The sequence below is a fragment of the Erythrolamprus reginae genome, chromosome 7 (assembly GCF_031021105.1).
Source record: "Erythrolamprus reginae isolate rEryReg1 chromosome 7, rEryReg1.hap1, whole genome shotgun sequence".
Classification (NCBI taxonomy): domain Eukaryota; kingdom Metazoa; phylum Chordata; class Lepidosauria; order Squamata; family Dipsadidae; genus Erythrolamprus; species Erythrolamprus reginae.
Window position 1 is genome coordinate 30,274,736 of NC_091956.1, and position 27,004 is coordinate 30,301,739.

The 27,004-nt window shown below is 38.6% G+C and overlaps 1 protein-coding gene across 4 annotated transcripts; it reads right to left on the reverse strand.

The window, feature by feature from the left end:
• Window positions 1-1,717: 1,717 nt before the first annotated feature.
• On the reverse strand, window positions 1,718-17,257 carry LOC139170285 (uncharacterized). 4 transcript variants are annotated; one of them, XM_070757267.1, is made up of 5 exons: window positions 17,031-17,230; window positions 13,341-13,450; window positions 9,963-10,073; window positions 5,733-6,079; window positions 2,219-2,789 (listed from the first exon to the last, which is right to left on the reverse strand). In XM_070757267.1, exons 3-5 carry the CDS (start codon window positions 9,989-9,991, stop codon window positions 2,548-2,550), a joined length of 618 nt encoding a protein of 205 aa, XP_070613368.1. In that variant the 5' UTR covers window positions 9,992-10,073; window positions 13,341-13,450; window positions 17,031-17,230; the 3' UTR covers window positions 2,219-2,547. The 4 variants fall into 4 exon arrangements, 3 of the variants coding, with proteins under 3 accessions (XP_070613368.1, XP_070613370.1, XP_070613369.1); XM_070757269.1 differs by lacking the exon at window positions 13,341-13,450 and having other exon boundaries at window positions 17,031-17,257; XM_070757268.1 differs by lacking the exon at window positions 13,341-13,450 and having other exon boundaries at window positions 5,812-6,079.
• Between the last annotated feature and the right edge of the window lie 9,747 nt (window positions 17,258-27,004).

Sequence of the window (27,004 nt, forward strand, 5' to 3'; positions counted from 1 at the left end):
TTGTGTGGCTTATGTCACATAACTTTTAGCTACAGAATATTTACTTAAAATAAAAAGTTTTAATTTAAGTTGTATGCAAATCAGTCTGGCCACAATCAAAGGTGATATTATTCCTTTAGATATAATATCCTTAGATTGCTATTATTTTATAACACTATGTCTAAAATAGTCTATCTTCCAGGATATTCTAGGACTCCTTGGAACTATTTATATTTTCAATATTTTTACAAATCTAAAAACCTTGTTTTGATAAATGAGATTAAAAGGCATTTGAGGGCATTTTTGTTTTCTTTGCAAAACTAAATCAGAGAAAGGTACCCAATCTTTCATTTGTATTTAAAACTATGACATTAAAGATAAAGAAAGCTTCATTCCATTTTATCAGTATGAATACTCATAGCAGGACAGCTGCCATAGAAAATTAGTATAAAATCTATGAGCTCATTTGAACTTATATTATCCTTTCAAAAAAAAGAGAGAATATTATTTTCAGTAGTGACTTCTTCTATTAGCAACCAGAAAAACCTCTCCAATCAGTTTTTTAATTATTACTAGTGAATGCACATATTATATTTATTGTTCCCAGGTTTATATTAATGCAGAATAGATGCAATCAACAGAAAAATAAACATTGCAATGAAACCTAATCTTTCTTAATGAGTTCTGTTGGATATCTCCCAAGAAACATTGGCACAGATGGAAGAGAAGTGAATATGTTATTGGAATTATTATTACATTTATTATTTTTATTGCAGAAAGAATAATGCATTTTCTATCAGGTTTTTTTTTTGTCTGAGGTTTTTGGGTACCATTTCCAAAAACCAGAAAAATGATTTAAATAAATTAGAACAAAGGGAGAGAAATAAATAGATTATGTTAGCCCACATGATTTTTTAGATTAGTCAAAATCCAGCAGAGTTTCAATTGCATTAAGCCCAAATTGAAATTAATAATTTTGGAGAACTATAAATCAAAAGAGGACATTAAGATTTGGTTTGCGTAATTAGCATATAAAATAACTTTTATTCAAGAGAAAAAATAATTTATTTAATTAATAAGCTGAAATCAATCATATATTATTTGAAACATTGCTGTTTTAAGATGTTTATTTGCATACATATGCATCCCCACACACATACATACAGTATACATATGCAGGCCATAGTGAAATGAGATTACTATTAGGCATTAAATTAACATGCCTGTGGACTTTGCTGTTATATTCTTATGTCATTTGAGGCCAAGATGTCCTGCTGAGAAGGAAGAACATGCAATCATGCTCTTTAACAGAACTAAGTTTCTTTTTAGCCCGGAGTTTACTTCTTATTTTGACTTTCTTACAAGCAATTCTTTGTCAAATTTTTGCTAGAAGAATGTTTTAGATATTTTGGGAACCAGTATGTTTAACTTGAGAATCATCTAAGAATTTTCAACTTTCAACTTGAGTAGCAAATATTGATTTTTCTTATAATATTTAGAATGATTAAATTAATGATAATTAGAAATGGAAGTAGACAGAATTAAGATTCTTATTTACCATTTATTTATTTATTTATTTATTTGTTTATTTTGATTGATAACAGACGCAATTCATTTCATGTGTACATTGCAACTGTTTTATTTATTATGTTTTAATAATTTCCTGTATAAGATATATTTAATTTCCTGTTTTCATTGTTTGATGACTCATTATCATCTGCCTATAGTTTTGACTCATCATTATTTTGCTGATTATTTTTCCTTTTCGTGTTTTGATTCTATCTTCCTACATATGTTCCCTGGAGCAAATTAATATAACAGGAATAAAGAACACATTTTCAATGATGTGAGAAATGAAGTAGGGCAGCATTATATTCTAAACTCAGTATTTTTAGAATAAAAGGGTTCTAAATATCCACACCCAACACACTTTGTTCAAGTATAAAAATATATCCCTATATTGTGAATTTGTGAATCCCACAAATAGGATTGAATCTTTGAAAAAGGTAAAGTTTTGTCCTTTCCAATCGTGTCTGACTCTAGGGAGCAGTGCTTATCTCTATTTTTTAGCTGAGGAAACCAACATTGTCCAAACGCATTTCCATGATCATGTAGCTAGAATGACTATATACAGAGACACACAACATAGTTACTGCACTGAAGCATAAGATTCACCTTACTTTTGGGGGAGGAAAATAGGGAAAAAATAAGCTGCCTGAAATAACCGAGAAACACGGTCTCCAAATAAAATCCCTTTTATTCTCTACAGGCTCTGAGCGAGCGGAAAAACACTTTCACTGTATACGCGAGTTACAGAAGAAGCGCGTAAGACCAGTAGCTCGGCTATTTAAAGACTTTCCCTCAGCAACAGCCGGCGTCTGACAGCTCTTCCATTTTGGCGCCCTCTACAGCAGCCAATAGGAAGCAGGTAAACAATGCCTATGGTTTCTTTCAATTCTGCTTAACAACTCTTGTTTAACAAGTTAACCCAGATACAGAACATTATAGAACATTACAGAATTTACAGGATTTAACACCCCTCCCCCTTCTGGATGATTTTACAGATTTTTATTCGGTCAAGTAAGTAACAAAGTCTTCTAAGTGAGGGGGTCTTCGCGAAGTCCGATCTGACCGTCTAGGGTCGCTCATGACTTGTGTGTCCACCAACGAAGATGGTTCCTCTCGTCCTGCAGACGCGTTGCTCCCATGACCAGGAGATGGCAGAGCTGAGGCAGCGCTGGAGTGGCTATTTCCCCCAGGTAAGTCCCAATCAACTGGTTCCTGGTTCCTGTTTGTCCTTGCGAAATTCCCTGTGGGGAGGGGATGAGTGTTATCTTTATGTCCTTCACTCTCGATTTTCTCCACTCTCCCCCTAATGTGGTCAATGTGCCTTTTCCAGAGGCGGCCATCTAGTAATTTCACCATATATGTTTTGGGACCTGTTTGGTCTTGCACAATGCCACTTTCCCAATGCTTTCCTGCATCAAAATTTTTAACATATACCTTTTGTCCCACGGCCACTGCACGTTCAGGTATTAGTATATTGTCCGGTTTTAATTTGATGTAGGAGGGGTGCAGCCTATCCAAGGTTGATCTTAACCTTCTCCCCATTAGCAACTCAGCAGGGCTTTTCCCAGTGGTCATACTAGGTGTTATGTGTTGGGTCAGCAAAAACGTGTCTAATCTCTCCTGGATGTCACCTGGAGCTGACCTCTTAATGGCCTCTTTGGCCACTCGAACATAACGTTCTGCTGCTCCATTAGACCACGCTGCGTGGGGCGAGGTAAGTGCATGTCGGACCCCCAGACCAGCTAGGAACACCTCAAATTGTTTAGATGTAAATTGGGGCCCGTTGTCCGAGACTAATATGTCCGGGCACCCATTTGTTGTAAATAACTTCCTTAATACATGTATTACTGCTGATGATGTGGTAGATGTTAATGGCACTATTTCAAGCCACCTTGAATACGCATCAATCAGGATTAAAAACATATGATTCCCCACTGGTCCAGCCAGATCAATGTGCACCCTAGACCATGGCCCTTGGGGACTGTCCCACTGTGCAGGGGTGGTTTTAGGCGGGTCTGGCCGCGTTTCTTGGCACTGGCCACATGTTGCCACCCAGTTCTCAATTTCTTTATCCAAGCCTGGCCACCACAAATACCCCCTTGCCAATGCCTTCATCCTCACCACCCCTGGGTGTCCCTCATGTAGCATTTTCATAACCCGCGGTCTCAGGGCAGTAGGGATAACCACTCTTTCCCCCCAGAGAATGCAATCATGCATAACTGATAGTTCTAGCCTCTTTGTTTTAAATTCACCTATTAAGGGATCGTCCCCATTTGCTGGCCAGCCTTTTAAAATGTAATTCAGAATCCTGCTCAAAATCTTATCTTGCCTGGTTTCCAATGCCACCTGCCTGGCAGTGACCACAGGAGACTTATCTAATTCGATAAGGAGTACCTCTGCAGCGGGCGCTGGGTCTTCTACTCTCTGTCCCAATGGACAGCGACTAAGGCCGTCTGCGTGATTAATAGCAGAGCCCCCTTTATGAATGAGCTGGTAGTCATATGCGGCTAGGAAAATAGCCCATCTGGACATACGGGGAGACATGAAGGGAGGAGTTGGCCGTCCCGTGGCTAGCAGACCCAAGAGAGGCTTGTGGTCTGTAACTAATTGAAAGGGTCTCCCAAGCAGATAATGATGAAATTTTTTCACCCCGGCTACCAGCGCCAAAGCTTCCTTGTCAATCTGCGCGTAATTGCGCTCAGCCCCAGATAGTGTTCTAGAAAAATAGGCAATTGGAGCCTCCTGCCCATTAGGAAAAATATGGGCCAACACACCACCCACCCCGTACGGAGAAGCGTCGCAGGTGAGCCTCACAGGGAGGGTTGAGCTATATTGCACTACTAAGCTATGGGACGACAAAAGATCTTTAACCATGCTAAACGCCCGTTGTTCCTTCTCACCCCAGTGCCAATCTGTCCCTTTATGGAGGAGCCTATGTAGGGGTTCAGCTGCTGAGGCTTTCTGTCGTAGAAAAACAGCATAAAAATTTAAGAGCCCTAAAAAGGCTTGCAGCTCTGCTTTACAAGTTGGGGCAGGGGCGTCTTTAATGGCTCTAACTTTTTCTTCTGTGGGGTGAATGCCCTCAGCATCTATACGAAATCCTAAAAATTCGACTGAAGGGGTCCCCCACACACATTTTTCTGGTTTCAGCCGCAGACCCTTATCTCTCAATCTAGTGAGTACCTGTCTAATTCGACTGTGCAGCTGGGCAGAGTTGTCCCCACAAATTAAAATGTCGTCGAAATAAGGGACCACCCCATCAAGGCCCCCCAATAAGCGCTCCATTAACCGCTGGAATATACCAGGAGCAACACTCACTCCGAATTGCAGGCGCGTACACTTAAAAGCACCCCTGTGCATTACAATAGTCTGTGATAAGGCAGTGGCTTCGTCCACTGTCAATTGCTGGTAAGCCTGTGCAAGGTCCAGCCTCGCGAAGATTTTCCCAGACCCCAAGGTGTGTAACAGCTGTTGCACCACTGGAATAGGATACGAGTTGTGCTGTAGTGCCTTATTAATAGTGGATTTGTAATCCGCACAAACTCGTAGGGAGCCATCTGGCTTCAGTGGGGTTACAATTGGTGTTTCCCAGGGTGCATGTTCCACTGGAACCAATATACCTTGTGCTTGAAGTTTTGTTAATTGTTCATCTAGCTTATTCAGCAATGGCAAAGGTACCCTGCGAGGTTTTAATCTAACGGGAGGAACAGAAGGGTCTAATGAAAAAGAAATAGGAGGTCCTTTAAAGGTACCCAGACCAGCACGGAAAACCTCAGGAAATTCAGTGACAAAATCAGGGGCAGTAGAAAATGTCAATTTGTTAAGACCCGTTACCGCTAATCCCAAAGGTGCCATCCAGTCCAACCCTAGAAGGGAATGATTAGCCCCGTCTACAACTAACAGAGGGAGAACATGGTTCACATTTCTAAAGGTAATAGGAACCCTGGTTTTACCCAAAATCCTAATTGGGTGACCCTGGAAGTCATTGATAGCAATGTCCAAAGGTTGCAAATCGTCCCGTGCCAAACTTGGTATATACAAATGTAATTTATGCCAGGGCATTAGTGTATATTTCGAGCCAGTGTCCAATTCCATATGGCACGGCTGATGGTTTAAAAGGATGGGGACAACAATTTTATTAGGGGCAGGAGGGTAAACTGTAGAACCACTGAAAAAGCGGTTACCTCTGGCATTCCAAGGCCGGCGGAAACCCCGTCGGCCTTGGACGGTAGGCTCGGGGAGCAGGAAAGGAAGGCTGTTGACCTTGTGGAGAAGAGTTGTCATCTGGCAAGGCAGCACGGCAAGCGGCGGCGATGTGGCCTCTCTTCTCGCATCTGTAGCAGAAGGCGTCCTTAAAGGGGCAGCGCGACCGTTGATGTTGCCCTCTGCATCCGGCGCAGGCAGGAAAAGTTGACCTGGCTTGTCGTTCTGGTGGTCCTCGAAGGTAGCAGCAGTGGTCATTGTAGTCTTCATAGTCGGCGAGCTGAACTTCAGGTAGGCGGCGAGCCGAGGGACGCTGAGAGTCTGTGATCTTAAAAACAGTTTGCAGCTTGTCATTGGATTTTAAATCAGCTGCCGCAGCCTCAGCTACCTCAGCTGTCTGAGCAGCTTTAATCACGTCTTGTAATGTGGAGCTCTCAGTTGCCAATAACTTGTTCCTTATGGTAACGTTTCGCATCCCAAAAATGAGGGCGTCCGTCAATCTGGCTTCCGGATTGTCAAATTGACATTTCGCCAGGATAGTTCGGAGCCTGGTCGTGAACTGGTTAATAGATTCCCCATCTGATTGAGACATACGGGAAAATTGATGCCTATAAACTATGGGCGGCTTAGTTGGTTTAAAATGGGCAGCCAATTTCTCTTGTAAAGTAGCCCATGGTACAGCATTAGGAGGTTCGGGATCTGTCAAAGTCCCGGCCAATTCAAAAATATGCGTGCCGCAGTAATTCAAAAATAAAGCGCGTTTCCTGCTGTCCTCAGCCGTATGTAGGCTGGCAGCTTCCAGGAAAATCTCAAATTTAGCCATATAGGCTGCCCAAGTTGACCTTTCCGGGTCAAACAACTCGGGAGGTTGAATAAGCGAAGGGGTCGACATATTGATTTTTTCCTAAAAAAAAAATCACCGCTAAGACCCTCGTCGCCAATGAAATAACCGAGAAACACGGTCTCCAAATAAAATCCCTTTTATTCTCTACAGGCTCTGAGCGAGCGGAAAAACACTTTCACTGTATACGCGAGTTACAGAAGAAGCGCGTAAGACCAGTAGCTCGGCTATTTAAAGACTTTCCCTCAGCAACAGCCGGCGTCTGACAGCTCTTCCATTTTGGCGCCCTCTACAGCAGCCAATAGGAAGCAGGTAAACAATGCCTATGGTTTCTTTCAATTCTGCTTAACAACTCTTGTTTAACAAGTTAACCCAGATACAGAACATTATAGAACATTACAGAATTTACAGGATTTAACACTGCCTATCGGATATTCATCTGGCTATACTTTTGCCTGGTCAGCTTCATCACATTAGTTTACTGGTTTTGAGCCCACGTGCTTGCTTTTTATCGCTTGGTTTGGGATGAAAACAGTTTCTAAACACTTCACTTCTCTCTCTCCCTCTTAAGAGAGAAACAATGAGAAAATCAGGCAAAGCACAGAAGATCGCCTCATTCGTTAGCACCTTGTTAGGGCTGAAAAAAGGCTCAACTGATTGTCAGAGGGAGCAGGAATGAAAGAAGCAGGCAAAGGGAAGAGTGCATAGCTAGCAAAGCAGGGATGATCGCATTAGCACCTTGTTAGGGCTTAAAAAAGCTTAGTAAAAGCTACATTCAGAGTAATAAGATGCACCCAAATTTTCAGCCTATTTTAGGGGGGGAAAGGTGCATTTTATACTCCAAAAAATATGGTATCTTCCCATTGAAGTGATACTTATTTATCTATTTGCATTTCTATGCTTTCGATCTATTAGCTGGGTAAAAACTGGGAATTATTTGTGAAATGTTAATTCTTAATATATTAAAACCTCCAGCATGTCTTTCTATTCTTAATATAGGGTAGTTTGAGTATTTTAGAAGGTTATTCTAGATGTTTTAAAGTGTGACAGGGTGTTCTAGTGGTAAAGATGCTTGCCTCCCACTCAGAAGGCTGAGAGTTCAAATCCTAGAAAGCAGCAGATATTTTTCTCCTAGGGCACAAAGAAAAAATATCTGCTGCAAACTTTGTGTGCTATCAGGAACAGCATCCGGCCAGTGAACATTCAGCTCCATCCAGTTGCCCCGGGAATTACACAATTGTAAAAAAGGGAGGTTTTTAAAAAAAATCTAGACTTAGTTTTTAAATTATGTTGCAAAATTATGGGGAAAATAGAAAATAGAAAAAGGCAGAAGAGGGTGGAAAAAAGAATACGTAACTGAAATTAGAAAAGAAACTTCAGCAAAATGTACTTCATGGTCACATTTTTACTGGATGTGATATAGGGAGCTTCCATGCAAATAAGCCAGAATAACAGGGAATGATGGCAGCTTTAGTACCCTGCTGGGTGTAATGGGTTACTCTCAGAAGTGGGTTCCTATTGGTTTTAACCGGTTCTTTAGAACTGTTAGTAAACTAGTTCTGTCGGTGATGATCCATGGGTGCTGCCATCTTGGATTTTTCTTCTGTGCATGCACAGAAACTATTTTTTGATTGGTGTGCATGCACACGAAGCAATCCTGAACAAACCAGCAGCAGAAGGATTCACAACCTACGCCTGGTTATTCTGACAATTCAGAAGGGAGGAGAAGGAAGAAGGAGAGGACAAATTCCAGCAGCTGGCAGAGTTTTAATTGCTGCTGGACTATCCTTACTAGGTCTCTGCAAACAAACTCCCTCACTTTTTATGGCTTGGCCTGGAATCAAAATATTGCCCAGGAAAATGAGAAGGGAGGAAAGGGTGCCAGAGATTACACAAGGAAGGTGCTGCTTACACACCCACCACTGATACTCAGGGCCGCCGATAGCGCAGTATTACCGGTACTGGCATCAGGGGCCTGGCCAAATTGAAAAATTAGGGGGGCCTGGCGATTGAACGGTGTGCTGGTGTGCTAAGGAAGCTAATCGGATTCAGTTGCAAAATTGTTACAATCAGGACCAGGCAAGAGCACAGATCAGCAAAAATGCCTAATTTTCTCTATTTTGCCTGAAGAGCTTCATAGCTGTTAAAGATGAAGTTTGGATCAGAGCTAATTTGGTATACATTTTGATTATGGTGTTATATTTTTTTCAAAATTGTTCCCTTCTAAGTGTGAGGAAAAGATGTGTTGCTTTGGAGTTGACATGTTTTTTGGAGCCGTCTCACCATTTTAGATTTGAGAAGCAAACACCATCCTGGATTCGAGAAGCAAGCATTGTGGGAAGTGGGAAGATTTGAATATGCAAAGGAGAAGCTGGGTACTAAGGATTTTTCAAAAAACAAACAACTACATCATATTTTGAGACTTGTGCTGAGAAGATCTGAAGCGGGAGTTGGTTATTTTACATTTTACCTTCTAAATTATGTTAAATGCATACACAGTAATATCTCAACATATGCTTAATAGATATGATAACATCCTAGGAAAAGAAGAAGAAAAGAAAAGAAAAGAAAAGAGAAAGAAAAGGTGTTGTTCTTAGAGCCACGGACATGCTATTTGTTAAGAGACTATACATTACACATTTAAAAGCTTAAATATATTAAGTTATGGAACTCAATAGCAGGTACATTTGCTTCATAATATGGATTTGATGATACATGAGGGTATGTTCTTTTTTATAAAGCAATTTTAAAATTTTGCAAACTTTGGAAAATGCTATAAGGAGATAGGTAGAGAGGTTAATGAGAAGAAGAGGGAAGGGTTTTTTGCTCTTCCCTCCTCTTTCTCTTCTTTTTTCTTGCACTGTGCTTTTTACACCTATGGTGGAGTTTACGTATAGTTTTAAACATTATTGCGTATAATTTATCTTCTGGTTACCTGTTATTTATTGGTATTATTGTGAAAACAAATATTTTTCTAGTGTGATGCAGGAGTATTTTGTCTTTATCCTTTGTGCCATCTTATTGCTGCTTTTAATATTGTTGATGGCAAAATTAATAATATTTTGTTAATTTGGTGTATTTGCACTGTTCTGGTAATTTATTTATATGTATGTAATACGTTGATGTCACTTGAATATATTTTCTGCATTATTAACATATTAATCTGTCAAACAAGTGTACAAGTGGTAGGGTTTAATTTTTTTTTGAAAGGTAAATTTAATACATAATTGGTATGTCGCAAAATAAAGTAGTTTTAAAATTACGGGGGGGGGGGCAGACACTTAGGCGATATGGGGCCCCAAAATTCCTGAGACACTTTTGTGACAAGATGAAAAAAGCCAGACTCATACCTGTTGTCCAAACCACTTACCTCTTGACTAGGCATTTTATTTGGAACATGACCTTGAATTCTTCATTTGAAAGGCTGCAAACAATCTGCTTTTGTTTTCAGACCCCATCCCTGAGTGCTCAATTCAAGGACCTGGGAAGAATAAACATGACCAGGGTCTCTATAACTTTGGAGAGTCCAACCTTTGCTTGCTCTTATACACCCAAATCTGCTTTGTGTAACGCTCTGTTTACATGGCCCTGGTCCTATTCAAGAATGGCCAGGATATAAAGAATTTGCAGCAGTAGAAGGAAAACTTAGGCATATTGAGTCCAGCTAGTGGAGAAAGAAAATAGATTCAGGAAGGAACTGCTAGATTCCTGCAGTTTAAAGCTATCTACCTAGAGGTGCACTCCAATTCTTCAGAGAGGGGCGGCATACAAATCCAATTAATAATAATAATAATAATAATAATAATAATAATAATAATAATAATAATAATAATAATAATTATTATTATTATTATTATTATTATTATTATTATTATTATTATTATTATTATTAAGGAAACACTAAGTATTGGGACAATTCCAAAAAGAGAACTAGAACAATTGAATGTGAACAGGAAATATTTGAGTTAGGAGATTAGGAAAGACAGATTTAGCAAAGTACTGGGTCGAAACCCCTGAATGATTTCATTTCCACCCATTTATTTATGTAAAATTAAAGAATACGTTGTTAGCAATAAAGATGTTCTTTGGGTGATAATGTTTTAATAGCATACATATCTATGGGTACCCATCAGTCGGAAGTGGCTTCAATTGAAATTCTGAATGTCAATTTAATAGAATTTGGAGAAATCTCTGGAAAGGAATTGTTATACACCTTTTAAAAAATATATTATCAGCTGGAAAGCATTTTTCATGCCTTTTAAGTGGTAATTTCTGTAATCTAACAGATACCACATTCACAATATGCCAGTATTTTCTTTTGTGTGTGTGTTTTCTTAAGTGAAAATGTAATGCATTAAGTCAGTTTTGTGAATATGTGTGAGATATGGGTAATGGATATTTTCTTTTAATATAATGTAATATAATATAATATAATATAATATAATTATATTTAATATAATATAATATAATATAATTTAATACAGTATAATGATGAGATGGATTTTACAATAATAATAATAATAATAGTAGACACTATTGGAATTGGAAACCCTAACAAATTACAAAGACCTGCAAACAGAAATAGAATGACTATTGCAAAAGAAAATAAAGGTAATATCAATATAATAGGTGCCTTCAATGCAATCCCAAAACAACTGGGGCACCATTTGAACCCCCATCACTGTCCATTATTGACAAATTCACTGTCAGTTAATTGCAAAAGGCAGCTATATTAGGAACACCTTACTCCCTGCAACAGTATCTTCAACAAAATACCTTATTCCATCAGACTTGAAATTTTGGGCTTAGATAGCCTAGAACTTTGTCACCTTCAATGTGACCTAAATGTAGTTCATAAAATCATTTACCACAATGTCCTACATGTCAATGATTTCTTCAGCTTCAACCACAACAATACACAAGTGCACAATCGATTCAAACTTAATGTGAACTACTCCAAATTCAATTGCAGAAAATACGACTTCAGCCACAGAGTGATCAATGCCTAGAATGCATTACCTGATTGTGGTTTCTTCCCCAAACCCTAAAAACGTTAACCTTTAACTTACAGTCGACCTCACCCCATTCCTAAGAGGTCTGTAAGGGATGTGCATAAGTGCACCATTGTCCCTACCGTCCCTATCCTACTGTCCTATTGCCTAATTTACCTGTACCTACTTTGCTAATGTTTATGTTTATACCAATGCCTGTTATCTTATACATGCTTGACAAATAAAATAAAATAAATAAATAAATAAATAGATAAATAAATAAATAAATAAATAATCATATTTGACATCTATTGGCCCTGATGGATTATATGTCTACTTTTTGAAGAAGTTTGCCACTCCCCTAGCTGAAGCTCTATGCACAATCTACGAGGTATCCTTCAGAACCAGCTCCTTGCCCAACCTATGGTCATTAGTCACAGTTATACACAGTTAAAAATAGGATCTACCTATTTCTAAAAAGCCTTGTTATATCCTTAAACCCTCACAGCTTCAACCTCAAACTGTCTACCGTGAACCTTACTCCATCCCTAAGAGGTCCATAAAGGGGGTGGGCATAAGTGCACAAGTGTGCCTACCATCCCTGTCTTACTGTCCCCATTTATCTGTCCTTATTTCCTTTGTTTATGTTTATACCTATACTTGCCAGCTTGTACATGTTTGACAAATAAGTAAGTAGGTAAATGAATGAATGAATGAATGAATGAATGAATGAATGAATGAATAAATAAATAAATAAATAGCCAAACAATATCATCCTAGCCTGGATTTCCCTATACCACCTCCCATTAACAATGTTATGCCACATTAATGGTACATAAGAAATTAGGTATAGAAAACACACTATCTTATGAAACAACTAATCAGCTGGAATGGACAGAGGTTATAATGTTATGTGAGAAAGAACTTGGGAGGCTTGGGAAAGAACTTGGGAGACCACTGAATGGTCAGCTTAGAGACATCGACCTACCCAATGGTCAATTTAAGAGCTATATGCCACCCGAGTCAACGGAGAGGGGTCGCATATAAGTCAAATAAATAAATAGATAGATGATAGATAGATGATGATAGATAGATAGATAGATAGATAGATAGATAGATAGATAGATAGATAGATAAAAAGACAACTGGATAGTGGGCAGGGAAGAGACTTTCTAGTTTCTTGGGCTGTAAAGGAGATGGCAGGAGATATATAAGATTTTGCTAATGTAGCTTTGTAACAAAGTAGAATTACTTCATCTGGCCATGTTTCTTTGCTCGTCTTCCAAGTAAAGCTGAGATAAATCTTGCAATTTGAAAGTACAAATCTCCCCAGCTTCCCTTCTCCTTTACAGCCCAAGCTAGCAGATTCTTAATTAATCTATAACACTTTTTTTACTATCCTTTCTGCTATTAGTCTCTAATAGGAATATGTTAACGTTAAGGCACATAAATCTTTGTAGAGATTATTACTATCAAACCAGATCACTTTTATAGTCGTCAAGTAATCTCCAATGCAAGCTATGAAGAGTAATGTTAAATGTTAGTGCATTTTTATATATAATAGGATTTTTTTTTTCATTATAAAGAATTATGGGTGATAAAATGGAAAGAAGAGTGTGACCACCAGAAATGGGAAAAAACAGATAGTTAGAAGACTGATGACAGAATTGGAAATGCAATACTAAATTTGATAGATAAAAAATTGGGTAATAATTTCAGTTTAGGTTTATGAACAAGAAAATTGGCTGAATCATTACCTGTGTTAGCCCAAGGACTTTGGATTATGACTATTTTTTTAATGGAAGAATAAATGCTCAATAGCTCCATTAATCTGGTCAACCCATATGAAATCTGGGGAATAATGCATCTTGGGGCAAAAAAGAAATAATTGCTACAATAAGTAATATACAGTATTTATGAGATTGGCACAAGATCATATCCCTACTTCAATGTTAAAGCAGATGAAATAAACATTTATGAGTCTGTGCACTTGGAAATTCAATTATAAATGTAAATTCATAGGAAATACACATTTGGGTAATACAATATGGACAGAAAGCTTTGAGAAATATTATGAGGTTTAGTTTATTATTTACTACACTTTGATTAACTTGTCTTCTTACAGTCTTTTAGAGTTGTTAGTTGGAATTGGTTGAATCCGAAATAGGAAATATTTTATTGTTTTCTGAATTAAAGGGGAATAGTTGCCAAAGTTACCAGAATTTAATTTGAATATATGATAGTTCTGAGGACTGAAGAATGGCAGTTAGTCTGATTACAAAATAATTATTATTTTGTGAAAGGATCTGAACACAGAAGAAGTAGAACATGTTGCAACATCTTTTTGGATTGTTTGTTAATCCATGATTTACAAGTTCCATTCATTTCAGAAAAGATCTGAACTGGAGAAAGATATAAAGATACTGCATCAGAGGTGGGTTCCTCGCAGTTCGGACTGGTTCTATAGAACTGATAGTTACCTGGTGGTCTGAGTTGCTAGAACTGGCAGCAACCCAGGCTTGCCACGCCCTCAAGCCAGTTCTCCTGGTGATGCCTATGGTGCCACCATCTTGTTTTGTTAAAGTACTAAGTATGCACGCATAATCACAAAACACACATGCACACATGGCGCATCACTGAGCAAACTGGCAGCAGGAGAATCCAGAACCCACCCCTGCACTGCACCATATTGCCTTACAGAAGACGTCACTACTGTTTTCATCTAAGGACTAAGTGATCATGTTTCAAAGCAATTTCTGAAGACGCTCTGAGCAATCATGTGACAAAATAGCCAAAGAACAGTGGCAGAAATCTCTCTATCTCCTTCCTTCCTTCCTTCCCTCCCTCCCTCCCTCCCTCCCTCCCTCCCCCCTCCCTCCCTCCCCTCCCTCCCTACTTTCTTTCTTTCTTTCTTTCTTTCTTTCTTTCTTTCTTTCTTTCTTTCTTTCTTACTTCACAAATATGTGTTTAAGAGCTATGGCCTTCTGATGCCTTTATTAACAAAAAAAAAAGTGCCAGTAAATCTTTGGTATTAAAAGCTCTTCTTTTACCCACATATACCCACATATGTCCATCAATGTGCCCATATATCTAGTTCAGGTTGTGGAAATGAATTCAGTTGTATGAGTGGATATGATAACTGTGTATCTGTTAATGCATCTCTGCATTATGTGAATAAATCTCTATGTTTCTCTCTCTCTCCCTCCCTCCCCTCTCTCTTCCTTTTAAATTTATTATAGCTATCCATAAGTTACATTTATTATGGCTACCCATAAGACACTTTAGTGAGAGGTTGATGGATGATCAGTAATTTAGTCTGTGACAAATGATCAGATTCAAATGCAGAGGAACCCTCAAATTTTAATAGGTTCGGTAGTGGGTTTCTGCTGGTTTGGACAGGTTCTTTAGAACTGGTAGTGGAAATTTATTACTGCTGTCAAACCAGCAGTGATGACCGGTGATCCATGTTCCTGAATTGGTCCTCCAGCCACTGTGCTTGCAAAAAATCCTCTGAGCATATGCAAAGACTTCTCTGCATGCACAGAGGGTCATTTTTGGGTCTTTTGTGCGACATGACAGGGACAGTGGTGATGTGAACCGGTAGGGAAGGTAAGTGGAGCCCACCCCTAAACAGGACAGGAATGTCCTGTCCTGAATAGCTGGGTTGTAGTGGTGGTACTGTGTCATATTAGCTACTAGAAGGTTTATTTGTAAATGTGTTCCTCATTTATTATTTGAGCATATTAAACTCAAATTCTGATTGTATTCTCTACCATCATCTTCATCACTACCCTGAAACCCTTTACATACAGTGACTGAAAAAATCTAAGTCTTTGTAGGAATGCAGTCTAAATCACTTGTAAAATGCTTTTTCTTCTTTCTTCATCTCACATTTAAAATACTTTCAGATGTTACCCACAGTTTAAAAATTGTCTTTGTGAACTTCTTTATAATATCTTCTTATTCAATATCTATGTCTTCAGTAATTTACCATCCTCGGGAATATTTAATTCCTTACAATTCACTCCCTGTTTCCCTCAAATTCTGATACTTAGTCTTCTGAAATTCAGTATGTCTTTATCCAGTGAAGGGTTACCAATTTTTTTTTCTACCACACTGTGGGCGTGGCTTATGGATTTTCTTTCAACATTTTTCAGTGCTATGGGGTGGAGCTCCATTTTCACTACCCCACTGCGCCCCCCCCATTCCAGGCAGTAGCCCACCCCTGTCTTTATCTTTGGGACAACTCAAAATGTTTATTCTTCTTACAGAAACTGCTCTCTAAATAATACAATAATTGGTTTGGAGACTTCTGCAGCTTCTTAATCAAATTGATTTTAAACTAGCTATTATTAGAATGTCCATATTGTCCAGATATATGTTTTGGGCTTTGTTACAATTAAACTCTATTATCATATACACATCATTATTTTATTTTGTGATATTTTATTCAATTTCTATAGCCACCTATGTCAAGCAAGTAACATGCAAATAATCATATTATAATTAAAAACAATTACAATGGATAGAATGGATAGAAACTACTGGGACAAGATGATCCTTTAAATAACCTAGCTCCAAGCCATAATGTGACAATCAGATCTTGTAATGCTGTTGCACGTGCTGTATAACACTGTAAACATTTTGGGATATAGAATAATAGAATAGAGTAGAATAGAATTCTTTATTGGCCAAGTGTGATTGGACAAACAAGAAATTTTTCTTGGTGCATATGCTCTCATGTACATAAAACAAAAGATATAGTTGTCAAGAATCATGAGGTACAACACTTAATGATTATAGGGGTCAAATAAGCAATGAGGAAACAATCAATATTAATAAAAATCTTTAGGATACAAGCAACAAGTTACAGTCATACAGTCATAAGTGGGAAGAAATGGATGATAGGAATTATAAGAAAAAACTAGTAGTAATAGTAGTGCAGACTTAGTAAATACAGGTAGTTTGACAGTGTTGAGGGAATTATTTGTTTAGCAGAGTGATGTCATTTGGGAAAAACCTGTTCTTGTGTCTAGTTGTCTTGGTGTTCAGTGCTCTGTAGCAACGTTTTGAGGGTAGGAGTTGAAACAGTTTATGTCCAGAATGTGAGGGGTCAGTAAATACTTTCATAGCCCCCTTTTTGACTCGTGCAGTGTACAGGTCTTGAATGGAAGGCAGGTTGGCAGCAATTGTTTTTTCTGTAGCTCTGATTATACTTTATATACTTTATATATACTTTATATATACTTTATGTATACTTTATATATACTTTATATATACTTTAATATATATTCCTATATATACTTTAAAGACACAGAATACAAAATTTGTAAATTGCAGAATATAGAAGATATATTTCTGGATTAGTGGAAGCAATGGAAGAAAACAAACTTGGAAACAGTAATTTACTGAAGTATATATTTTTCAAATAAAATGGTTTAACTTACCAAAATATAGTTGTTCCTTGTCTGTCTCATTTGTATTTTCGGATATATCTTTTTAAATTTGAGGTTACAGGCTTATCAGATATCATGTTTTCCTTATGATTGAACTTTACAAAAAAATTTAAAAACTGTAACTTATAAATAACTGCTAATAAGCTAACCGATAAAACTGCTAGATAGACACTAAGAAAAGCAGGAAGGAAGTCCGTTTTTCTTTCAGCCGGTCCTCTAAAAGCATACAGTTTCTCTTTCAGAAATTAAGTGCAAAGTACATTGGGTGTAAATATGACGTGGCACACCTCAACCCAGCATTCATTACTTAAATAATATATAGCAATTATTTTATTTAGGCTGCTTAAATGTGATCTTGAAAGCCCTTAGTATATTAAGAGCTGTTTTTAAAAGGAATGGGTGCCTTTTTAATAATAGAATAATAGAAGATAGAATAATAGAAGATAAAAGATAGAATTCTTTATTGGCCAAGTGTGATTGGACACACAAGGAATTTGTCTTGGTGCATATGCTCTCAGTGTACATAAAAGAAAAAGATACATTTGTTAATAATCATGAGGTACAACAATGGTTGTCATAGGGTACAAATAAGCATTCGGAAACAATCAATATTAATATAAATTGTAAGGATACAAACAATAAGTTACAGTCATAACTGGGAAGAGATGGGTGATAGGAACAATGATAGTAATGCAGATTTAATGAATAGTTTGACAGTGGTGAGGGAATTATTTGTTTAGCAGAGTGATGGCGTTCAGGAAAAAACTGTTCTTGCGTCTAGTTGCCTTGGTGTGCAGTGCTCTATAGTGTCATTTTGAGGGTAGTTGAAACAATCTATGTCCAGGATGCAAGGGATCAGTAAATATTTTCACGGCCCTCTTTTTGACTCGTGCAATATACAGATCCTCAATGGAAGGCAGCTTGGCAGTATTTGTTTTTTCTGCAGTTCTGATTATCCTCTGAAGTCTGTGTCTTTCGTTGGGATGCAGAACCGGACCAGACAATTATAGAGGTGCAGATGACAGACTCAGTGATTCCTCTGTAGAACTGTATCAGTAGCTCCTTGGGCAGTTTCAGCTTCCTGAGTTGGCACAGAAAGAATATTCTTTGTTGTGCTTTTTTGATGCTGCTTTTGATGTTAGGTGACCATTTTATGTCTTGAGATATGATAGAGCCTAGAAATTTGAAGGTATCTACTGTTGATACTGTGTTGTCTAGTATTGTAAGAGGTGGTAGAATAGGAGGGTTTCTTCTAAAGTCTACCACCATTTCTACAGTTTTCAATATGTTCAGTTCCAAATTGTATCATCCATTTCATACCTACTTTCTTTGGAGGCAAATATCTTTTAAAAAGACAAATATTCTTAACATTCTTTTCCTTCCTGAAGATGTTTATTTGTATGCATATTCATCTCAGGTAAATTAGTGATTAACTGTGCCATATAAATATCAGCCAATACTTCTAGGGAAAAGATTTATATACAGTTGTTGCCATTTATAACATTTTTTGAGATATTGTATTTGTATTTACATACAAATCTAACAAATTATTATTATTATATTTGTGATTTAAAAAGAACCTGAGAAAAGATGAAAGCAAAGGAGAGCCAAATAGCTGAATACCAAAGTCAGCATTCTGAGCATTGATGTGTATAACAGAGAGATTAATTCCAAGCACATTTTGGAACAACCAGAACAGAAATGGCTACATATGTGTGTCTGTGTCTGTGTGTATCCTATATTGCCCCAAGTGCTCCTGACTAGTTGGGCCAACGCACTTCAAGTTGCTGTAGACCATGGGAGTCAAACTCAGGGCTTCACATTGTCATCACATGTTGTATCGTGACATTTTTCCCCTTTGTGGAACTGTGGTGGGTGTGCCAGAGCATGACACATTTGACAGCCCTTCTATAGACTAATCATGGGACTTAATCATGATTATCAGAGGAAGAAATTTGCAAAGGAAGGACTGTGAACCTATTGGTTGGAAACATGCAGAAGAAGCTTTTATCCTGCAGCAGGTAGACAATGGCTAAAATGATGATGATGATGATGATGATGATGATGATGATATTTAAAGATAACCCTAGATATTTACCAGTAATGATGAAATAAATCTATTGTTAAAATTTTGGCAAATTTCAGTATGATTTTATGTTGCCGGAGTTTATGGCAGAGTTTACATGGAGCGGTTTAAATTTAGCTTAAATCTATTACGTGCTTGTGTGTTGTTGCGGTTGAAGGTGAGGTTTCTGTCAATGTTTCAGTAGCCCTGCTATATATAGGAGAATTTAATGAATTACTTGAGGAGTACTTTGCTGTGAGTATACTATAGCTTGGCTGTAATGTTCTCCACTTGCTCTGTACTGTAGAAGAAAGCTGCACCACAGTATGCTACATATATTTGTCAAGAACAGCTGAAGCTGAAGAAATTGCTGTAGTGTGAGTCAATCCGATATATTCCACTTTGAGGGCTGGTTATCTCTCTGTACATGAAGCTGTAGATTGGTGTTGATTCTGTTGAACTGTAGGCCAAACAATTTACAGCTGGAGCAGCTAGGATAAAAATAAGATAAGACCCTTCCCTCCAAGGATAGCTTTAACTCTCACTGAAGCCCAGAGTGTTCTAGAATAATAAGAAAATAAATTTAAAGCCAGTTGAAATTAGTTTTTCTTTTTCAGCCACATTTAATCACATATGCCCTGCAATAACTTGGAAATACATTTCTGTTTTAGACAGAACACAGGTACAACTCTGATAGACCATAAGAGATAAAATTGTGATAGGCTCATAATTATAGTCATAATTTTCTAGAAGCTGCTATTCTAAGTATCGCTTCTTCCTGTACTATGTAAATGTAAATGTATATATAAATGTGTATATATATGTAAATATATGTAATATATATATATATATATATATATATATATATATATGTAAATATATGTAAATGTTTAGCAGACAATTGAGACTACAACCTCTCAATACTTAAAGGGACATGATACAAGTTGCCATTATGACTGACTTAATCAGTTCTTTGTAGTTGCAGTTCCTGTGATTTATGGGGATCACAATTAAAAGAAAAAAAAGATGCTAATGAATCATAAGGGGGGGACGTATACTTTTTAATCTAATTTTTGAATTACATTCCATACATGCAAAAATTACACATTTATTTGTGATCATATAGCTGTCATTTATATTTATTTAATAAATAATGCAGAGGTATTGCTTTGTGGGCTTATTTTAACCGTCATTAATGGATAATGACCATCATTATTGGGTAATAAAAACCAAATTCATTCTCAATTGACTCAGTATTAATGGGTTTGTGGAGTCCAGCGCTTGGAGTGGAAGCAAAATCCATCTTTTAGCTTGTTTTATTGATCCATATGAGTTGCAAGATCTGCCATAAATAATGGGAATGAAAATTAGCTACTTTGTGCTGGAAAGGGAATGAGATAACAGTTCCTTTTAAAAAAAAACCCCTTTGATAATTGTGTAGAAAGAATTGCTGTAGGTATACCTTTTAGAACATACTATGCAAGTTAGTATTGGTTCTTTCTGCACAACAGTATATACCACACTAGTCATAATATATTTTTTTGGGTTTTAGTTTGTTTGTTTATTTATTTATTTGTTTATTATTTGTTTGTTTGTTTGATTCCTATGCCACCCTTCTCGAGACGACTCAGGGCGGTGTACAACATTAAATTTAACAATATACAAGAAATCTAAATAACTATAAAAATTATAAAAAATTACTAAAAAAACACATTAAAAAAAATCCCATATAGACTCACACACATTCATCCAATCCAATCCAATCATATCTAGTAATGGCCGGAGACAGTCTCATCAATCACGGCCCCCATGCCCACCGGCAGAGGTAGGTTTTTAAAGCTTTACGAAAGGCCAGGAGGGATGGGGTAGTACATATCTCCAGAGGGAGCTCATTCCAGAGGGCCAGGGCCACCACATAGAAGGCTCTTCCCCTAGGTCCCACCTGTCAACATTGTCTGGCCGACGGGACCTGGAGAAGGCCAACTCTGTGGGACCTAACTGGCCGCTGAGATACATGAGGCAGAAGACGGTCCCAAAGATAATCTGGTTTTAAGCCATGTAGGGCTTTGTAGGTCATAACCAGCACTTTGAATTGGGCCTGGAGACCAATTGGCAACCAGTGCAGCTCACGGAGTGATGTTGAAATGTGGGCAGATCTTGGTAGTCCCATTATAGCTCACGCTGCTGCATTTTGCACAATTTGTAGTCTCTGAACAGTCTTCACATGCAGCCCCATGTAGAGAGCATTGCAGTAATCGAACCTCGAAGTGATAAGTGCATGAGTGACTGTGAGAAGTGACTTATGGTGTAACCATACTCAATATGGTATAGAATCAGGGGTGAAATGCTACCAGTTCAGCCCAGTTTGGGCGTACGGGAGCAGCGATGGCAGTGTGAAGCTCTGCCTATAGGATGCTGCAATTTTCTTTTTTTAACCCTCTGTGCATGCACAAACCCTTCTGCACATCCATAGAGAATGAAGAGGCATGCGTGGCAGTGGTGCGTGAATTTGCTTCATTCACTCTCATTCGCAAAGTACGTGTTTCAAAACCGATAAGGAAGGTAAATAGATTTCAGTGCTGTGCAGAATGATTTAATAACCAGCTGATTGGCTTTTTCAACAAACCATACTTAAATCTAGGTTAATATGATATGCTCTAGTGGAGGGGAAAAAATATTGTCATTTTGTAACAGGCCTTCCTAGCCAAGTCTCATTCCAAAATATCAGCTTTGAAAAGGAGAGTTACTGGCTTAAATGGCATTGCATAAATTTGTAGATGATGTAACATACGTAAAATAATAAAAATAGAAGCTCATGGTTATACTAGCCCTGTGTCCCTCTGAGCCTTGAAACACAGTGGTACCTCTACTTAAGAACTTAATTCATTCTGTGACCAGGTTCTTAAGTAGAAAAGTTTGAAAGTAGAAGCAATTTTTCCCATGGGAATCAATGTAAAAGCAAATAATGTGTACCAAACCATTAGGAAAGAAATAAAAGCTTGGGATTTGGGTGAGAGGAGGAGGAGGACGAAGAAGAGGAGGAGGACAGTCGCTGCCAAAGGAAGAAGGTGAGGTGAGGGGAATTAAAAAAAATCCAAAACTTTAAGGCTTAAAAAAAAAGAGGGACTCTGAGGGGGCAAGGAGGAGCATGCACCTCCCATACACCTGGCGCGAGGCTGCCTCCCATACATTGTGCCAGAGAGAGAAACCCAGGGGGAATGGCAGGAAACTGGCCAGGCCTTTGTGCTGCTCAAATTTCCTGGAAAATTTTTCTGGGCTCAGGTTCTTAAGTAGAAAATGGTTCTTAAGAAGAGGCAAAAAATCTTGAACACACGGTTCTTATCTAGAAAAGGTCTTAAGTAGAGGCGTTCTTAAGCAGAGGTACCACTGTATTGCCCTTTTCCTGAGATTCTCTCTTCTACTAGTCATTTAAGTGTTGTGTCCTGAAACTGAAGAGGCTTGAGACAGGCTTCAAGACAAACAGCTCTTTATTGTAATTATATACAAGATCCAGCAGGGAGCCTTTTATAGGGAGCTGTGAGATGGCTCAATCAATCAACGGCCTCCACTTTCCTGCTTGAATAGTGGACCTTGGAGTAAACTATGCAGTCTCAATACTTAACACCCTCCCCTCTTGGTTTGGTTAGCATAAGTAGTTCTGTAGGTAGGCAGGATGTTTAGGAACTCTAGTGGATCTGCGTGTTTCAGTAGGGGAGTTGGGTTTGGCCAGAGAGGTTGAATCTGCTGTTGTCTCTGGCTCTGCCCATGGAAGCTCTCGGAAGCTCCTGGAACCAGTTTGGAGTGGTGATGTCACTGGAGCCCTAGGTCATCAAGTAGATGCTCTGCCACCTTTGGGTTTGACTCAGCTGTAGGGAAATCATTATTAGGGATTTTTTGATAATCTGCCTTTATGGTTTGGCAGCTGCACAGTTGATCTATGCGCCACCGCCATTTTCTCCCTTCGGATAATACTACCACATAGGAATGGTACATGAAACTTTGATTATCACCCCAAGTTGCCATAGGGACCCCTTGCCAAAGTTCCTTGTGAACACTTGGTCATTTATTATAAATGCCCTAGTTTTCATTTGTACAGGATATTTTTGTTGGTTGGAGTAGTTGGGGTACAGTCTGTTAAATACAGAACAGAGTCACCGACCCATGAATAGCTCGGGTGGGCTTCTCCCATTGGTGGCACTGGCAGTTAGATGAATAGGAGCCTATCCAGTCTTGCTTGCCAGTCACCTGGGCCTAGGCAACCAAGTACCTCCTTGGCCATTACTAGCTGGCTGGTACTAGCTATCAATCTGCCCATTACTAGCTGGCTGGAAAGGAGCAGTCAGTGCTATTGAATGCCTTGTTCTGCTAATACACCCTCAAATTGGGTGGCAGTAAATTGTGGCCCATTGTCTGATACTAACATGTCTGGTAACTCGTGAATGACAAAGAGTTTCCATCTCAGCCTATATGGTATTAATTTTGCTGCACAAAATGGCCACCATCCTCTTTGCCGTCGGGTTGGATCTTCGGCATATCTTTTAGCTATTTTTGTTCAGCCTCCTTTGGTAACCCATTGTCATCGCCAGTTGTTGAGTCCTGGGACTGCAGAGGCTTGAGACAGGCTTCAAGACAGAGAGTACTTTATTGTAACTATATATAAGATCCAGCAGAGAGCCAGACTGACAGCTTCCCCTTTTATAGGGAACTGTCAGGTGGCTCAACCAATCAACAGTCTCCATTTTCCCACCTGAACCTTTGAGTAAATTATGCTGACTGATTGTCAGCTATTACTGAACCTGGTTTGCCAAAGACCTGGCTGTGCTACAAACATCAGATAAGCCAGACGGGTCACTACTAAGTGGTAAGATTTAGTTGTCAAGCCAAGCTGTGCTTTTTAAGTTAAAAGCCCAACACTTTGAATTGCACCTGGAAATCTCTTAGCGTCTAGTGGAGAAATTGCAATATAGATCGCAATACAGGTGTTATATAATCAGGGCAACCTTGGTCTCCCAGCACCGAAATCTACAGTTCAAAGTGGCCTTCAAATCAGCGGTGAAATCACTATCGGTTTGCCACCATTGCACGCAGTATTTTACCCTCTATGCGTATGCAGAAGGCTCTTTGCGTGCAAAGAAGGTTAAAAAAAATGGCAACATCTGGGCAGGTGGGAAGAACCTTGCGCTGCCACCATTACTGGTTCTCCAAACTACAAGTGGCTGCTGCTACCAGTATGCCCATATTGGGCTGAACCGCTAGTATTTCACCCCTGCTTCAAATACAACCTCATGTAGATGCATTGATGCATTCTCTCCCCACATCTAGAAAAGAACTACAAATAAATATCTTATTTTTTCCTAATTCCTTCATTGTTTAAGGAGGTATTAATGGTTCCAGATGAATATTTGAGTATTATAATCCAATATCTGACCTTAATTTTTCAGATGACCACTACACGAGAGAAAAGAGATATCCATACTTCTAACTTCTTACTTCTATTGGTAATCCAGATTTTTGCAGTGCACATATGGCAGCTTAAGTATTTTTTTTTTAATTTTTTGGGTACATTTAGTTATATTTCAACATGCTGTTTAAAAATAGACGGCATCACTCAAGGCTTTAGAATGAAGTCCCAACATGGTACTATTTTGGCACAGAAGGTTATTATTGACATTTCAGTTGGAAGAAACATATATAATTTCTAAATCTCAGGAAGGCCTACAGTATCTGAACAGCAAAATCTGGATGATGACCTCATGGTTACAACTTCTTTGCTCCAATCTAGTGGGAATCCAAATGATTTCAAAGCAGATATTAGCAACCCTATTTTCCAAAGAACCAAATTAGTCCTTTAATGCCATTAGATTTTACTGTCAATCTGACAGTTGTGATCAAAAGGAATGTCATACAGTAGATTCATCACAAGAGGGAGCCATTGTCAATAGCATTAGGAGACACTTATTTTAATTGTGGATCTGGATAGCATTGGAGTGGTTCTTCGTAATGAAAGCACTCTCCATTTTTTCTACCTCATAATGATATGAGTGTTTATTCCCCCCCCCAGTGTAGTCTAGCAGGTGCCTGTCAAATAATCTTTCCTTCACTAAGGAAATTCAGGTGCAAGCACAGCAGGTTATCTGCCCATTATTTTCTATTTGTAAGAATCAACAGACACAGGAATTCTTCAGTTTTGCAGAGGTCTTAAAATTATGTTTAAAACAATGTAATGGGAATTTCCACAAACTGAAGCATGAGATGTTTTTTTTGCCGAGGTAAGAAGAGAAGTAGGAAATAGGATATGGCTAATAGGAGAATTTCATACTGTAGAATATTGTTGCAATTCATATTACTTTGCAGAAATAATTAGTTATGTATTTACTGATGCTGATGATAATATACAATAAAGCAGATCTTATCCATGTTACTCTGTGCTCTCTACCCAATACTATCAGCATTGTGCCCGATGGAACTAATTTTGGAGTATGACTTTAATTTAGAGTACTCTTATTGCCATCATGGAAGGCAATATTGGGACTTGCTTTTCTGAGAAGGCAAGGAAAGGATTACAACATAAAATTCCATCTTGCAGGTGAAAGAATTATGTGCTTCACAGTGCACTATTTCTGTTTTCAAGTGTTTGTATGCCCTCTCCCTCCCACCCACCATCCTTCCCTCCCTCCCTCTCCCTCCCTCCCTCTCTCTCTCTGTGAGTGAGTGTGTTTGTATGTGTTTGATGTGTTATGTTCCTTTAAATTTAGAAAATTAATCAGGTTACAATAAAGCTCCACACATCTTAATTTTCTGACATGGTTTGCAAAAGTGAAGGGAATTTTCTTGATTTAATTTTCTGAAACATCAGCCTAATCACATTCAGCTTGATCTGGGAGAGAAAGAGAATATTAGGATATTTATAGGGTTATTTGATACAATTCCAGAAAAATAAATCTCAGAGTATAAAACTTATTTGATACCCTGCTGGTAAAAACAACATGCACTGGCATGAAATAGCCTGAGAAAACTGACATTTTAAAAAAAATATTTATTTTATTGTCTTTAAAATAGTTGCAAAAAGAAACAACGCCCCCCCCAAAGATAAAACATAATTACAAGTGGATGTGGGACATAAAAATGATTTTTTTTTTCAGATTGGGAAAAGTCGTATTAAGTGCTAGACTTAGAATTTTATTTGCTATAAGTGCTAGATGGTTCTCAGTTTGCAGATCTGACATATTACATTATTAACACTGTTTTATATTAATACAGTGGTACCTCAAGATACGAACCACTCGTCTTACCAACAACTCGTGATACGAACCCGGGGTTCAGAAAAATTTTGCTTCTTCTTACGAACTTTTTTCGAGTTACGAACCGGCGTTCGGAGACTGCTGGGAAGCCGCGCGGCTGTTTTAAAAGGTGTCAGCTGGGCGGCGGGGCTTCCCAGAAGCCTCCCGAACGCCGGTTCGTAACTCGAACAAAGTTCGTAAGAAGAGGCAAAATTTTTCTGAACCCCGGGTTTGGTTCGGGAGGTTGCTGGGAATCCCCCCAGCCCAGCTGTCACCTTTTAAAACAGCTGCGCTGCTTCCCAGATGTCTCCCGAAGCCGAACGCAGAAGTTCGGCTTTGGCGTTCGGCTTCAGGAGACAGCTGGGAAGCGGCGCGGCTGTTTTAAAAGGTCGCAGCCAGCCTGGGGGGCTTCCCAGCACCCCCCGAACCCGGGTTCGGGGTTCGGGGGGTGCTGGAAAGCCCCCCAGGCCGGCTGCGACCTTTTAAAACAGCCGCGCCGCTTCCCAGCTGTCTCCTGAAGCCGAACGCGGAAGTTCAACTTTGGCGTTCGGCTTCAGGAGACAGCTGGGAAGCGGCGCGGCTGTTTTAAAAGGTCGCAGCCGGCCTGGGGGGCTTCCCAG

Coding starts and splice junctions, on each gene's coding strand:
- LOC139170285 (XM_070757267.1), bottom strand. CDS start 9,991: ATGTTCCAAATAAAATGCCTAGTCAAGAG. Junction 6,080..9,962: donor ATAAAATGCCTAGTCAAGAG/GTAAGTGGTTTG, acceptor ACTGTTTTTAAG/ATCACAGACTCTCAGCGTCC. Junction 2,790..5,732: donor CCGGCCTTGGAATGCCAGAG/GTAACCGCTTTT, acceptor CCCTCCCCACAG/GGAATTTCGCAAGGACAAAC.